The following is a 14,989-nucleotide window of genomic DNA, read 5'->3' on the forward strand; positions in this document are numbered from 1 at the left end:
CCCCCCCCCCCCCCCCCCCCCCCCCCGGGACCTCTGCCTCATCCAACCACCCCTTCTCCTTGACCGCCCCTGGAACCCCTGCCCCCATTCAACCCCCGTTCCCCGCCCTCTGACCGCTCCGACCCCTATCCACACCGCTGGCCCCTGAACACCCCTGAACTCCCCTGCCCTCTATCCAACCCCCCTCCCCCACTCCCTGCCCACTTATCGTGCTGTCTGGAGCACCGGTGGCTAGCGGTGCTGCAGCCGCACCGCCCGTTTGGAGCCAGCCACACAGCACAGAGTATCGGTTCAGGCCGGGCTCTGCAGCTGCGCTACCCCAGGAGCTCGCCACCCAGAGCATTGCGCCGCCGGCGGGGCGAGTTGGGGCTGCGGGGGAGGGGAAACAGTGGGGGAGGGGCTGGGGGCTAGCCTCCCTGGCCAGGAGCTCAGGGGCCTGAGAGAACGGTCCCGTGGGTCGGATGTGGCCCGCGGGCTGTAGTTTGCCCACCTCTGCCTTAGAGGTTTACAGGTGAGAAAGCGAGGAGGGTGGTTGTGTCTCATTAGCCCTAGGGCTTTCATTTTCTCTAGCGTTTGTTTGAACTGACTTCTTTCTTTATTGATCATTTCTAGGGCAGTGGGTTTCCCATCACTCTGGTTTCTGGGTTAAAAGCTTTAACTTTTTAAGGTCCGCCCTCCCCCCCCCCAAAAAAAAATTTAAAAAAAAAGTTTGGGTTTTGTCACTCCCTTTGCCCTGATCAGCCAACCCACTAATGAACTTGAACTCCAGGTCCCCACTGACAGAACAAAGTGAAGCAAAATGTTGGAGTGAGGTGGGTGTCCCTCCTGGGCCTTCCAATTCCCTGCAGTTGGCCCCTCAGGAGATAGGGAGGGGAAACAGCACAGGAGGATACAAAGAAAGGGGTGGTGGGAAGAGATGAGAGAAAAATTGCATGTAACCAATTTTCATCAAATTTGCTGTGATTACCTGTGATTTCCGCCCCACCAAATTTCACATGATGAAGCCCCCCCGAATCATTTCTTTCTGTTTCCTCTCCGGTAGTCTCTTCCAGCCTGCCACAGCCTCAGGCCAAACCCTCTAGAAATGTGGGCGGTAGGAGCCAAGCTCTTTTCAAAGCCCAGCTTGAGTCTGTGGTCTGAGATGGGGCACTTCCCCCTCCCCCTCCTCCACTGGAGTGTGTGATTCTGAGGCTAGGGTGGGAGTTCTCCCCGAGCCAAGCTCCAGGGAGGCCCCACAATACTGAGTCTTTGACCATCTGGGGATGGAGCAGTGAGTAGCATTTCAATAGCCTTGAGGTCCCCTCTAGTGGGATGGGCATGTTGGGTTTTGATTCCCCTGGGCACCTGTTTCAAGTGACATACACCATGAGCTTTAACAGTAAATTGAGATCCCCTTTATGTATCAGTTCTACCTGCCCAATTTCAGAGGTCACTAATCCCCATAGGTGCATGCTAAAAAATGCTGCACATAAACGTGTTCTTGGTTAAGTTGCTTTGGGTGCTTTACTTGTGTAATGGTGAGGTCATCTTAACTAAATGTGGCGCCAATGACATGTTGTCGATATTTTAAGCAGGGGCTGCTACCAGATTTCTCCCTTAGCCGGGGCTAAATCCCATGTACCAGAGGTATGGCGTACACTTGCAAGGAGAGGACGTGGTGCAGATGACTGGAGAATCTATCGGTCTGCTTCCCCTCTTTGAACGAGAATGTTTTCTTTTAAGCATAGCTAAGGAGGGGAGCAACATTGCTTGGCAAACCCATACTCCGTGCCCTTCACTGGAAAGGTCTATTCTTTGCTCTTGAAAAATATCCTGAGTATAGTATTCTTGTATGACAATTTTTGGTTCTGGTAGTGTCCACAGTATGTTGGACGCTTTCCAACAGAAAAGAAGGGAATTGTCCTTACTCCAAAGAGCTCACACCCGAAAAGACAGACAGAGGGAGGGTAGGGGAAATGAATACAGCATAAACCAGAGGTGGGCAAACTACGGCCCACGGATCACATCCAGCCCGCGGGGCCCGGCCCCGGAGCTCCTGCCCCAGGAGGCTAGCCCCCGGCCTCTCCCCCACAGCCTCAGCTCGCTGCGCTGCCGGCGCAATGCTCCAGGCGATGGGGCTGCGAGCTCCTGGGGCAGCGCAGCTGCAGAGCCGTGGCCTGACCTGGTGTTCTGTGCTGCACGGTGGTGTGGCTGGCTCCAGTTGGGCGGCACGGCTGACTGTCCTGGTGCTCTGGGCGGCGCGGCTGTAGCGCCACCAGCCACCGGTGCTCCAGGCAGCGCAGTAAGGGGGCAGGGAGCGGGGCTGGGGGGAGGTTGGATAGAGGGCAGGGGAGTTCGGGGGGTTGGTCAGGGGGTGGGGGTGTGGATAGGGGTTCGGGTGGTCAGAGGGCAGGGAACAGGGGGGTTGAATGGGGGCAGGAGTCCTGGGGGGGAAGTCAGGAAGGAGGGGGGGGGTTGGTGGGGGGCGGGGGTGTGGATAGGGGTCGGGGTGGTCAGAGGGCGGGGAACGGGGGTTGAATTGGGGCAGGGGTCCTGGGGGGGCAGTCAGGAAGATGAGGGGGTTGGATGGGGTGGCGGGGGGCCAGTCAGGGCCAGGAGATCCGAGGGCAGTAAGGAGACAGGGAGAAGGAGTGGTTGGATGGGGCAGGAGTCCTGGGGGGCAGTCAGGAATGAGAGGAGGGGTTGGATGGAGCGGCTGGGGGCAGTCAGCGGTGGTCAGGGGATAGGGAGCAGGTGGGGTGGATGGGAGAAGGGGGGTTGGATGGGGCAGGAGTCCTGGGGGGGGCTGTCAGGGGGCGAGAAGCAGGGGGGGTCAGATGAGGGCGGGGGTCGGGCCACGCCTGGCTGTTTGGGGAGGCACTGTCTCCCTTACCTGGCCCTCCATACAATTTCTGAAACCCGATGCGGCCCTCAGGCCAAAAAGTTTGCCTGCCCCTGCCAGGAACAATAAGAAAAGATGTGGCTATATTCATGGTGGTGTATAGCCACATCTTGGCAATACAGTGTTTTAATAACATAATGGGGAGGAAGTGCAAGGGGTGTTTGTTTTTTTGCATAACATACATAGATTATCCCTCACTACCCCAAGACCTAATCAGCCAGCTGGTTTCTTGTAGAAATCAAGAGAGATTTGAATACAGGGAGGCCTTGCAGACTTCTGTTGGCATAGTCGTGTGTCCAGCTTGTGCTAAGTGAAAGAGCTTGTACGTAGATATCCCCTGGAAATATTTTTGACACTTGATGCAGCTGGATGCATTTCAAGCAAAACAAAAATTGCTCTTCAGAGGTATTTTTAGGAGTCCAAAAGATGCATCATCTTTGGCAGGCATAATTTAGCCATAGCCAGGCAGAGGGTGAAGGGAGACCGATTACAAGCATAGAAATGATCATAACCTTTCTTCCAATGTAGCGGTGGCATTTTAACAAAGCTAATTGGTCCTGATAGGCTCCTTACATTGCACTGGGTGGAGAGAATGTCTGCAACAAATAGCTTCGCTTATCAACTACAATAGCATATTCAAATGATACTAAGCGAAGCAATTCGTTGCATGTCCTTCCCTAAGAGAGACCTCTGTGCCAGTCGTTTCTTTCTGAACCAAACCAGGTCATGGGGAAGAAACAAACAAGGAAAAGACCCATCTTGGTACATGTAGTACCCGATAAAGGACAAAATTGGCACAGACATCCTTTGTTCTGGTAACACTGGTGCCTTCTTAAATGAAAGCCCTGTAAAGAATGGTCACCCACATAAAGAATCTTTTTGCTGCAAGGCTGTTCCTATCATCCGTATACTCGGGGTGTTTGTCAATTTAATCTAACTAATATAATGCTGTGGTAAGACTGAGAATCTGGCACGAGACTGAATGGCCCATAGAAGCTGAACTCCCTTCTTACTGCCCTCTAAGGGGTCTCTAGTTAAAGGTGGAGGGACTGGCATACCGGCTACTGGCCAATAGCATCATTCCACATGGCAGTCAAACATGATGGCCATCACATTGTGAGAGATGGTCTGGTGGTGAAGGCACTGGACTCAAGAGATATGGGTTCAATTTCTGGCTGTACCACAGACTCTTTGGCCAAGTCACTTTACCTCTCTGTGTCTCGTTTCCCCCTCGTGTAAAATAAGGATACCAATATTTTTTGCCTCTTCTTTATTTGCCTCATTTATTTGGAGCGTATGATCTTCAGACCAGGGATGGCCTCTTTGTCTGTGTCTGTACAGTGCCTAGCTCAATGGAGCCGTGATCTCAGTGCTACTGTGACACAAATGATACATACTTCTTAGGTGCGATACAAATAAATAATAGTAATGTGAGCCAGTACTCCCCTTTCATTGTCACTGCAGAACGTGGGGCAAAAGTGACATTTCCTTTGGGATTGGCTGTCTGCAGTATCACCTCCCCTACCGCCCCCATGTCTCCAACCCCCAGTAAATTCAGCAGGGGAGGGATGGTGACAGGTCTGGTTTTTAACCACCTTCCTACCGTCTCCATTTCAGGAAACAGAGCTCCTGTTTGTAGCTTTGGATGGTGTGGGAGACTCGCCGGCCCTGGGATGGCTGCAGGCCTTGTGCTCCTCCAGCTCTTGTTACCCAGTTGCTCCCAATTCTCTAACAGTGCACAGCGGCAGAACCGTGGTGTCAGATATCGGGCTTAGCTGGTGGATGGGTGAGAGAAGTGGTAGGAATTAACACACACTCTCTGCCATGGTGTTGGGAGTGCTGACTGCTGTCTGCACACACACACACAGGACTTTGTGGCACAGCACCTAGACCTCTCAGTCAAAGGGCTTTTAGTAGCACCTTTGACCATTGTATTTAAGTGCTGTACATGGCTCTGGGGGGAGATGTCTAACATTGTTCCCTCCTGGTCGATTTAAGAGCAGCGCTGATGGGTTCAGATGGGAACTGAGTTTAATGGCTGTAATGCCTCATGGAGCAGAGTTGAAGAAGCAGCCAGGGCATTAAATTGTATGAATCCTCAGAGCCCCATGGCAGGTGAGGGAAGAAGGGTTTTCTCAGACAAATGTCAGTCACTCCGTCGTGTCCCGGCTGACCCTGTGCTCCTACCCTGATCCTAATACACTGGCACAATCCCAGGTGACTGGTGCCAAAGGGCTAAACAGCTGTGAAAAACAAGTAAGATGGGCACCTGCTCTGTGGCATCATTTGAAAATGTTAAGTGCACTGCCAGCCTGCCTCTCATGGAGAGAGATGGAGAAGGCTGGGGTTGGTCATCTTAGAAAGGAGACAAATACGAGGGAACAGGATTAAATGTTATAAGATGATGCTTGGTCCAGGGGAGGAGCTTCTGTTCTCCCTGTCTCGTAACACAAGAACAAGGGGATGTGCAATGAAATGTAAAAGCAGCAAATTCAAAGTGGATAGAAGGAAATACTTTCCCACACAATGTGCAATTAGACTGTGGAACTCACTGCCACAGGATGTTGTTGAGGCTAAGAACTTAGCAAAATTCCAAAAAGGATTAGGTATTTATGTGGACAACAAGAATAGCCTGAGTTGTCAAAGGTATTACTGAAAACTTGGAAAGGATCTAAAACTTCATGCTTCAGTACACTGGAACTAGTGTACCGGGGGTGCTGCCGCACCCGTTGGCTTGAAGTGGTTTCCATCATATCCAGTTTGGTTCAATGGCTCTCAGCACCCCCACTATACAAATTGTTCCAACACTCCTGCTTCAAGGGTCAGACTAATCTCAAACAATTGAGGGCTAGGATGAGACCTTAATGGGAGGCAAATGATCCCACATCTGCTTTTTTGTGTGGTTCTTACACTTTCCTGTGAAGTATCTGGTTCTGACCACTATCTGAGAGTATGTCTACACTGCAATCGGCGGTGTGATTGCAATGTGCATAGGGATACCTGAAGTCTAGCTAGCTTGGATACCAGAGCAGCAAAGCCATAGTCGCATGGACTGGACAAGCCTACCAAGAACCCTGGTTAATTACTTGGATGGCTAGCCCATGCTGATGTCTGTTCTGCCTCAGCTTCACTGCTCCAGTACCCAGTCTAGCTAGATTCAAGCTAGCCTGGGTATGTCTACTCGAGCTGCAATCATGCTGCAGTGTAGAGATCAGTACGATACTGAACTCGATGGACCTTGGGTTTGATCGAGTCTGGCAATTCCTATGGTTTTTTTCCCCATCCCACCTTTGCACCTCATGGGTTCCCTGCCTCTGTTCCCAGACTCTTTCAGGTTCACCCCGAGACCCAGGAACGCTTTGCCAAGTTCAAAAACCTGAAGACAATCGATGAGCTGAAGAGCTCCGAAGAAGTGAAGAAGCACGGCACCACTGTCCTTACCGCCCTGGGCAGAATCCTGAAGCTGAAGAACAATCATGAACCGGAGCTGAAGCCGCTGGCAGAGAGCCATGCCACCAAGCATAAAATCCCTGTCAAGTACTTGGAGGTATGGGAGTTGGAGAGGGTTCCTTGGTGAGAGGGGGTTCAGTGTGTGTAGAGAATATGGGCTTGAGTGGGAGGGTGGGTTGCACCTCTGTTCACTGATGTCTAGTTGGACTTGTATGAGCTCTGTGTGATGTAGGAGACCACTGTAATATTAGGAGGCTCAGCTCCTGGTATGTGAGTCCCCGTGTTTACATTGCTCACATGCAACCCTTAACAATAACAAACCAGTGGGTGCAGCACCAGCACCCGTGGGAAACCAGATCATATTAGAATCTAGTGAGTAACAGCACCCAAGGGACTTCTTTGTATTACAGCAGCACCTGGAGGCTGCAGTGAAGATCAGGGACCTATTGTGCTAGGCACTATACAAACGCAGAGGGAGAGTTTACAGTGTAAATGGACAAGGCAGACAAAGGATGGGAGGGGAAGTGACTTTCCTAGGATCACGACAGATCCAGGACAGATCCAGGACTAGAACCCAGGTGTCTCCCAAGTCCCAGCCTAGTGCTCTATAGGCCATGATGCCTCTTGAATGGCTGAGGCAAGGGCTACTGAATTCAGTCCTAGGACTTGTCTATGCAAACACTTAATTTGTGGCCAGCTGGAGCGTAAATCTATCTTGCAGTAGCTTGCCACGCACTAAGTGCCTGTATGCACCCTGCTGCCATGCACCAAAAGCTCCCTAGTGCACTTTGATCTACTCCCATTTCAAAGCGGGGTAGATCAAAGCACACTAAGGAACACTTAGTGTGCAGCAGCTGGGACCACATGGACACTCAGTGCACAGCAGGATAGTGCGGGGTAGATTTACACCCCCGCTTGCTGCGAGCTAAGTGTTTGTGTAGACAACCCCTAAGATGTCATTTCCACTATCTGCAAACAATTGTTTACTTTGCATTTACTGAAAGGTCCCTACTGTGAATGACGCTTACTTGTCCCTTTTCCTTTCCCCCCCCTCCTTCTTGACAGTTCATTTGTGAAATCATTGTCAAGGTCATTGCTGAGAAACATCCCTCGGACTTTGGGGCCGATTCCCAGGCTGCGATGAGGAAGGCCCTGGAGCTGTTCCGAAATGACATGGCCAGCAAGTACAAGGAGTTCGGTTTCCAGGGCTAGCGTGCACATGAGGCGACATCTCCATGGAGGCCCAGCAGTGCATCTTAGAATAGCTTCCTAAGCCCCGGTTTGGGTGCCTCTTAAGTGACCATCCAAAAAGCGAGGGGGCGCTTTTGATTAGAGCAGTGTTCAGTCTCTCACCAAAGAGAGGCGCTCACAGTGATATCTGGCTTCACCTAGAGGAGAAATAATCTGTTTTCTTAGCAAAATAATGTATTTGTTCGTTAAGGAATGACCTGAGACCTTCTCACCTGAGCTCGGCCCCAAAGACCCTATCTCATAGCAGAGCCAGCGAGTAGGAGAATGTTTAGGAATAGATGCCTGAGAATGTGTGTGGGAGAGAGAAACTGGGCTTGAACTGAGAACTCTCCTGCCCGCTGCTAGAATTGACACCACAGCTGGACCCTGATGGACAGACTTGGCCAAGGTCTCCAAAAGGAACTCGGGGTTTTAGGTGCCCCACCGGAGATGCCATAAAGGGGCCTGATTGTCAGGAAGTGCTGAGCTCCTGCCCTCTGAAAATCAGGTCTCCGTAAGGTGTCAAAGTCACTAGTTTGGAAGAACTTAGCAGCCTCACATGAGCCACCAAAGGAGTGAATGAGCTGTGGGGAGTGTCCCACTTCCCCCTAAGGGGGGGTGACAGTCTCTCAAGAGCAGGGATGAGACATGTTAGCAGGTTGCAGTGGGGAGCTTGCAATGGTATTATGCCAATTCTGGGGATGGGCACAGCCCTTCAGCCTCTGGGGACTGGCAAGTGTGTCGCTAGTTGGTAAACTCTCATTAGCCAAAACTCTCAAGAGAAAGTGTAGGACTCTCTTGATCCCCAGCAGCTGCTGCTACGCATTTGAATTTCCATCGCACTGGGTGGTGAATAGCGTGTTTCACAGTAAATAAATATGCTTGCTGTACCGGAGTCTGTGTCTGCTTCTTACTTTTGAGAAGTGCCTAGGTGAGAAGCAGGGGAGGTGGAAAAAGGAGAGTGTAGCAAACATCCAGCATTTCCTCTCTGTGACCATCACAGGACACTGCCCCTGTGGTACCACTCAACGTCTTGAGATGCACTTGGAGTCTGTATGGTATAGCGGAAATCAAGCTGCCCTATGGAGGAATAAAAGGCCCTTATATCTGTGTATGGGGGAAGACATCCTCAACTCCATCATTGCTCAAATACCAGCACAGATTCACAGGCTCATCGGCCTTTAAAACTCCACTTCAGCTGAATTCTGGGTCCCTGACTGCGTTGTGTGGTTTCCTTGACCAAACTCTGTGGCCACTGCTGGGCTGGGGATTCTCCTTGGCCCAGCATGGGTTCTTCCTTTCACAGATGCTTGGTTGGTGCTGCTTCTGCAGGGAACTGAGGGTGACACTGTACTCTATTTTCTAACGGCAGCATGTTTCTTATGTAAACTGAAACATGGCAACAAAAGAAATGCAACTCCTAGTTCAAGAGGGTGATAGGGGGATGTAGCTAGCAGGCAAATGGTTAAAACCTGCAATGGAGGAAGGATAGGCCAGTGGTTAGCCTAAGATTTCGAAGACCCCAGTGCAATTACCTGCTCTGCCACAGACTTCCTGTGCAAGTCACTTAGTTTCGCTATGTCTCGGGATAGTAGTGTTTCCCTACCTCACAGAACTGTTGTGAGGATAAATACATTGAAGATAGCGAGGGGCTCAGTATGATAGTAATAGGGGCTCTAAATACCTTAGAGCGCATTCCCTACTTCAGTGTGAGTGATATCAGCAGTGACTAAGCTGCCAGTTTCCTTAAAATACAGAAGCCTAGCTGGGGTGGTCCTGCTCCTTTTCCATTCAGCTCAGAGGGCCAAAAACCCTCTGCCACTCAGAGCAGAGTAGGGGCGAAGTCCTTGATGGAACAGGGAGTATTTCTTACTTTGCTCCCTTTATAAATCCCCACCACTCCGGTCCTGGGTCATGAGCAGCATTCCTGTCTGGGAACTCAACCTTGCAGAATCTGGCATTGTTAACTAGCTGGAAGGGTCACTGGATTCCCTCTTGCCACCTAGATAAGGGTACAGTCTGCTTGACCTTGTCTCAGTCAGACCACTAGCAGCTTGAGCATTCTGGCTCGGGGTACACCAGCCACTGCAGGAAGAGCAGTGTATTAAATACGGGCCTAGGATTGTCAGCTGAACACAATAAGATTCCCTGCCAGCGACAACAGCCGCTGCTTTTGGCTTCAAAGCTAAGCTTGGTGGGGAGCTAAATTCTGCAGCTATAGCAGCTGCTTATGTCAGTCCAAGTGGGCTAGCAGCCATCTATGGCTATGTTCACTTAGGGCAGTGTAATGGAGGGGGGCTTGCCGGTGGCTGTGTTGTGTCTCACTACTTGCTGCATACTCAGCATAAGCTGCAGTTCTATTGGGTGAGGTGAGTCTATACCCTCCCCAGCCAAGCTAGTAGGGAACAGTGCTAAGCTCACCTCAGTCGTGCCCCATTGGCTTGGCAGAAAGCCCGTCACCCATTTGTCTGTAGTGTGGTAGCATGGTAGCACCCCAGTTGGTGAGCAGGGCTGTGTTGGGCTGGGCACTGTACACATAGAACAGTCCCAGCCCCACAGTGTTCACTAGCTAGGCTTTTGGACAGGCTCAGGTGGTAGCTTTCGCTTTAAAACCTACCCAACATGCTGATCACCTACCACATGGACAGTCCTCTTGCTTCGTGAATTTCCCCCTCCAGTGACTGGTAGCACTGGCATGCACGTTAGTGACTAAATGCTGCGGTGTTGATCACTGGGTCGGTGCAGGTGAGGATGGAGATGGTTAGTTATGTTATAGGGTGAGACCAAGAAAACACCTCGTGGGCGTTGTACCCAGCTTTGTCCCACCATGTGCAGCTGATGTGAGGAACATCAGTCATTTCTTCAGCCCAAACACTTGAATCCTCATCCATTTGAGGATATTTGAACATGCTGCGACTGTTTGAGCCCAGTTTGGGGTCTAGGCAATGTCCCAAGAGCACAGAGTCTGCACCGTGGTTGTTGCTAGACAAAAGGGTGCCGCTCCATTGCCCTGCAACCAGTGCAAAGTGATGTAAAATGCTGCCAGCTCAGCATAGTTACAGGTTATGGTCACTTCGATGGACGTGGAGACTCAGACCAGAGGCAATAGGGGACTGGCAGCGGGGTGCATGTGCCCGTCCTAGAAGTGACAAAGAAATGGAAAGAGAAGTCCAGGTCAGACTGGTCTCATAAAGGCTCATAAATGTGTCTAGCCGAGCGTGTGTGAGAAAGAGAGAGCCGCGCAGGCCCGTTTGTTAGCACATAAATTCACTCCCTGCTTCTGTGACCCTAATCATGGCAGGGTCCATCTCTCAGTCCTGTGACTTGCATATAATCCCTTTGCAAATGTCAGCAAAGGTGACTTTGTGGCTTTTTAAAGAGCTGTTTTATAGACGCTTGGCTGAGTTGCACCAAGGTCCTTCCCCAGCTTGGCTGCCCTCACTCCATAAAGATACAAGCAAAACATGCATCTTCTGCCACCCCAGGAAGCACTGATGCTGCCTTTTATGGTGAACAGTAGCAAACAGAGGCACCTCCCCGGTATGTCATGCAGTCTAGGCTCTTGCAGGTGTCCACAGGCATTACGGTGATTTTCCAGCATGATAGCCGTGCATTCGAACTACAATGCGCGTTCAGGTCATGGTGATGAGCTATGTCTCTGCTTCATCCCCCTCATCCGATCGATCCTGCCGCCTCAGCTGTTACTGGGGAAAATGGTGATTTAGTAGCACCAAGAGCTGCATTAGTTGGTGATGGATTGTTTCCAAGACTGTTGTTTGCCCCCGGTAAGCACAGTAGAGTGACCAGACAGCAAATGTGAAAAATCGGGACAGGGGGTGGGGGGTAATAGGCGCCTATATAAGAAAAAGACCCCAAAATCGGGACTGTCCCTATAAAATCGGGACATCTGGTCACCCTACGCAGTACAAATATAGCATGCAGGGGCCCTGATCTAATATTACAGCCTTGTTATGGCCCGGTCACACACTGAATCAATTGAATAGCTTGGGCTGGAAGACCTCTTAGCTTCTAGTTCTGGTGTTAGCTACTGTTTCTCTGTGCCTCCTTGCTTATCTGAACAGCAGCTCTGTGGGTTGACAGTGGTATTTGTTTGGAACTCCTGGTGCGAGAACGGGAACCTCATTTACGCTCTCTCTTTCTCATCTGCTCCCCCCCCTTCCAAATTCCACAGTAGATTCTCCCCCAATCCCACCGTAGGGATGGAAAATCACTGGTGTTGACATCATGCTAATGCAGGGGGGGCTCTGCCTAGGGCCTACGTGAGAGCAGTCCCGTCCTGCTGGCTCTTTGTGAGCTCTTGGGTTATCGAGAGAGTAGCTGATATGTCAGAGTGGGTCTGTCTCTTCTCACTCACCCCCTCCACTGGATGAACATATACAGGAATAGTCAAGCCACTCAGAGGAAACCCTTTGAGGGATGCAGGACGTCACGTATTTACTGTGAGCGAGCAGAGGAGGAGGAAAACTAAATGGGACAGAGAGAAAAGAAAAGAAAACTGCAGAAATTGCTACCAATGGGCTATCAAGCCAGGTCTCTTCCCTTGGACAATAGCTAATTCTATGAGCTTCAAAAAGTTGCTCGTAATTTTTCACTGCTTTACAATGGGCAGGAGGGGAGGAACATGGCCTGATCCCACTGATAATCCATTTATGACCTGTTGCAGGGGGATAGTGAGACTTTTTAGTATGGCTACTCTCACTTCAGCAGCTAGTCGTCTTAGTACCCTTTTAAAAAAATCTTATATGCTTTTTGTCTCAGTAATATCATGTCAGTGAGTTCCACAGGTTAATCATACCACATCAAGTTTAAACTGCTCATCCTCACTTTCATGCTCTTACATAATTCTTCTGTGTCCAACATCTCAGATCTACTCAACTTATTGTAAGCTCTTCTCCCGGCCCTTCTCTGGTCTATCAACAAAGGCAGGCTTGACACCTGCTTAGTCTCCTTCCACTCTTGTCCCCATGACTTTTTCCATGCTCCCTCTGTTACCCGGGGTTCTTTCAACCCAAAGCTCTTGGTAACTTTACTTTGTGTGAGGAGGTGTCAGGAAATAAATCAGGGGAGACACGGCCGTCCGACCGATAGATGGTTGGCACAAACAGGACAACACAAGAGTGTTTTCACTTAAAGCTAAACTTTACTAGTCTCAAGCACTTACACACGTCCGCAACAGGTTAGTAAAACATCCCCAACCCTTGATAATTACCAAAGCTGAGTGTGGCTCTCGAGTGACACAGCGGCAGGCTTCCGGTGGCCAAATCTTCCGTCTGCCGGTGGGGACTGCAAGATGTATCCAGAGGGAGAGTCCAAAAGGGTCCTCAAACAAGTCCAACTATCTCAAGCTTTTCCCCCTTATTTATATATTAGTAATAGAATGACATGTCCCTTAAAGAAATCTTGTTAAGTAAGCAGTTTCAGGCAAGCGGTTCCTTCTGACTATTGATTAACCAGGTGTGGGCTTTCCAGAGTCTGCAGCTCTGAGACCCCAATAAACATTCCTGCTCTTTTTAAAATGGATGTATCAGCAACTTCAACACAATTCTTATCAGGAAGGACGCGGGGTCAAGCTGCCCTTTCCGTGGCACCCAAAACCCTCTCCCCTCCTGCCTTGCTCAAGCCAAGATTGCTGAATGATCAATTTACAGCTTCCTGACTAGGTTGCTTTTTAACAATAAGCCATAGTGGTTTTAGGCACTTTACTGGTTTGCCAAAGTCTCCCCGTACACCTCTGTAAATGAAATGACCTCCTAGTCCCAGTTCATGAAGCCACCACACTCTTTTTCTTCATTCAAATCCCTCCTAAAGATTGACTTTTTTGTGATATCTACCAGATGCACATTCATAGATTTAAAAAATCCTTAACATGGTTCCTCCTGTGGTTTTCCAGCACATTCTTTGTAGGTCTGGTTTAGATTGGAAGCTCTTCAGAGCAGAGGCTGTCCGTCTGTGCGTCTTGTCTGGGATGGAGCACATTATTAGTGTTTGTTTAATGATAAGGTATTCTGGTTTATTATCTATTTTGAATCCATTGTTTTTTAAATCGTAACAGCCATCTGTTATTGAAGCATGACTTAGTAAATGGGCACACCTGCTTAGCCTTCTCCCTGCTATTCATTATATTATTGCTGTCTCAGTTAGACCTAGGATGCTTCACTTCCTGCATAGAACGACTTGGGCAGTAGTCCCATGTGCTCTTAAACAATTCCATCCCTGAGGTGGTCCCCTTTAATTGGTAGATGAGATGATTCCTGTATCCAGCTGTGCAGCTACTCCAGTGATAGCTAACCAGACAGATTACAGATGCTGTCTGTAGGTATGTCTACACTTCAAGTTGTGTAATTTCCAGCTCAAGGAGATAGATTCGTGCTAACTCTGATTGAGCTAGTGCATTCAAAATTAGCGTGAGGGGCTAGAGGCCCCAAAATCTGTTCGTGACGCTAGGTATGTACTGAGGTGGCTGCCGCTACAGCTACACTATATTTAGTATGTTAGCTCATCAAAGCTAGTGCAGGGATAGCTCCTGGGGCTGGAAATGATACCTCCAGCTTGAAGTTTAGATACATGACAGAGTGCTGTTAAGAGCTTTGGGTTTCGTTTGGAACGAAAGGCCCTGGAGAGATACACACTATTATCCTTACAACTCTGTATAGTGGCATAGTCTTCTCCTTCCCAAAGAAAAAGCCCTGGTCTGCAAAGAAAATGGCCACAGGTGCTGTGACCATCAGTGGCAGGCCAAAGCAGAAATGGCTCCAAGCCCCTGGATTCACTAAGCTAGAGATTTATATATACAAACACAGAGAGAAGGGAGCAGCCTGTCTTTTGAGGGCACAGCAGGTGACAGCCATCTGGGGTACAATTCGGAATCGCCTTTTCACTCAGACCCATTTGCTTTGCATTTAGCCTTTGCACAAGGTGCTACGGATTCTAGTGGGAGCTTTTAGGCTACCATCAGCCGTGTCCCGAGCTATTAGTGCACAGCGTTCCTGCTGTCAGACTGAACTATACGTGTTGGGATTTGGACAAAAAGCCACTGGCTTGAGACGACTCAACATATTCCACTTGCAATGTAACAGAAAATGGAAACTAGGCCTTTGTGTATTAACTAGGGTTACCATATTTAAAAAATAAAAAAAGAGAATCCTCCATGGGCCCTGGCCCTGCCCATTTCCCCACCCCCAGCCCCGCCCCAACTCCGCCCCTTCCCCGCCCTAACTCCGCCCCCTCCTCCCTCCCACTCCCAGCCACGGGGAAAGGGCTGCCCGAGCGCTACCGGCTTCACGGTTTGCCGGGCAGCCCCCAGACCCTGCGCCCCCGGCCGGCGCTTGCCCAGCGCAGCTGGAGCCCGGGAGGGGAAGCGCCCAGCTGGGGGCGCAGGGTCTGGAGGCTGCCCGGCAAACGGTGAAG

At 50.2% G+C, this 14,989-nt stretch overlaps 1 protein-coding gene across 1 annotated transcript in view; it reads left to right on the forward strand.

Moving 5' to 3' along the window:
• The window catches only part of MB (myoglobin), a 9,182-nt gene extending 762 nt beyond the window's left edge, over nt 1-8,420 (forward strand). Inside the window, exons 2-3 of the mRNA XM_026657572.1 lie at nt 6,206-6,428; nt 7,397-8,420. Of these exons, the coding sequence (XP_026513357.1) occupies nt 6,206-6,428; nt 7,397-7,543 (370 nt within the window). The 3' untranslated portion in view covers nt 7,544-8,420. The remainder of the gene's footprint in view (nt 1-6,205; nt 6,429-7,396) is intronic.
• Nucleotides 8,421-14,989: the final 6,569 nt, after the last annotated feature.

This window comes from Terrapene carolina, unplaced genomic scaffold, assembly GCF_002925995.2.
Source record: "Terrapene carolina triunguis isolate 2854851 unplaced genomic scaffold, T_m_triunguis-2.0 Scaffold247, whole genome shotgun sequence".
In the NCBI taxonomy this organism is placed as follows: domain Eukaryota; kingdom Metazoa; phylum Chordata; order Testudines; family Emydidae; genus Terrapene; species Terrapene triunguis.